General features: G+C 58.4%; 1 protein-coding gene across 1 annotated transcript in view; it reads left to right on the top strand.

The window, feature by feature from the left end:
* Positions 1–331: 331 nt before the first annotated feature.
* Positions 332–937, top strand: part of RBPMS2 (RNA binding protein, mRNA processing factor 2) — a 23,648-nt gene continuing 23,042 nt past the window's right edge. The window contains exon 1 of the mRNA XM_009643758.2: positions 332–478. Within this exon, the coding sequence (XP_009642053.1) occupies positions 332–478 (147 nt within the window). The remainder of the gene's footprint in view (positions 479–937) is intronic.

Here is a 937-nt window from a genome sequence, read left to right as displayed (position 1 = left end):
GAGGTCCATCAGCACAGCCGGGATCCCGGGGATGCGTGCCGGGTGACCCTGCCCTCAGTGTGGCAGAAGGGGATGCCACAGGCTTGGCGAGGCCCCTTTGACCACTCTACCACAGGGTCGTGGTGTGGTTGAGGGACTGCATCCCCCAGGGCCTGCTGTCCTCCTTGGCTCAGCCCCAACGGGGAGGGGTGTTGCGATACTTAGGGTGATGGCTGAACGGCAGGGGAGCGTGGAGCTGGAAGTTTACACGAGGTCTGGGCTCTTCTTGGTGCGTCTGGGGTGGTGAGGCTTTCTTTGGCCCCAGGGCTTTTGCTTGGAGACCGGAGCAGGGATGGTGATGAAGCTTGCTGTGTCCATCTGTCTAGTGAACATCATCTCCTGCACCTTGTCCTGTGAACAGGGAGAAGATGTTGACCTCTGCTATGTTCTCTATGGGAAAGAACAGTTCCAAGCCCAACTGGCCAATTTTTATCCTGTGGTAGGGCAGGGTGGCAGAACGTAGATGTGAGATCCCCAGCCCAGTGGCTGCTGGGGTGGCTTTCTCTGGAGGGCGGTTGTGTGGGACTGCATGTGCTGGCCTTGTGTGCTGCTCTCCTTCATCACTGAGCCCAAGCTTACCTGGCCACAGGCTGTGCTTGCTGGAAACCCAAGGACCCAGCAGGGCAGTCCTACCCATGCGGAGGGTAGTTAAAAAGGGCTGTCAGGCACTGGAAGGGGCTGCCCAGGGAAGGGGTCGAGTCCCCATGCCTGGGGGTATTTAAAAGCCGGGCAGACGAGGTGCTTAGGGACAGGGTTTAGTGGTGGGATGGCAGGGTTAGGGGAACGGTCGGGCTTGGGGATATTAAAGGGCTTTTCCAACCTCAACAATTCTGTGATTCTAGGGTCTCCAGCCCTGCTGCATAGCCCAGAAGAGGCCATGGAGATGTTGCCTCTCCTA

This window comes from Egretta garzetta, unplaced genomic scaffold (genome assembly GCF_000687185.1).
Source record: "Egretta garzetta isolate BGI_Z169 unplaced genomic scaffold, ASM68718v1 scaffold287, whole genome shotgun sequence".
In the NCBI taxonomy this organism is placed as follows: domain Eukaryota; kingdom Metazoa; phylum Chordata; class Aves; order Pelecaniformes; family Ardeidae; genus Egretta; species Egretta garzetta.
The sequence above is the reverse complement of the archived record's forward strand: the minus strand, read 5'-3'. Positions and strand labels throughout refer to the sequence as shown.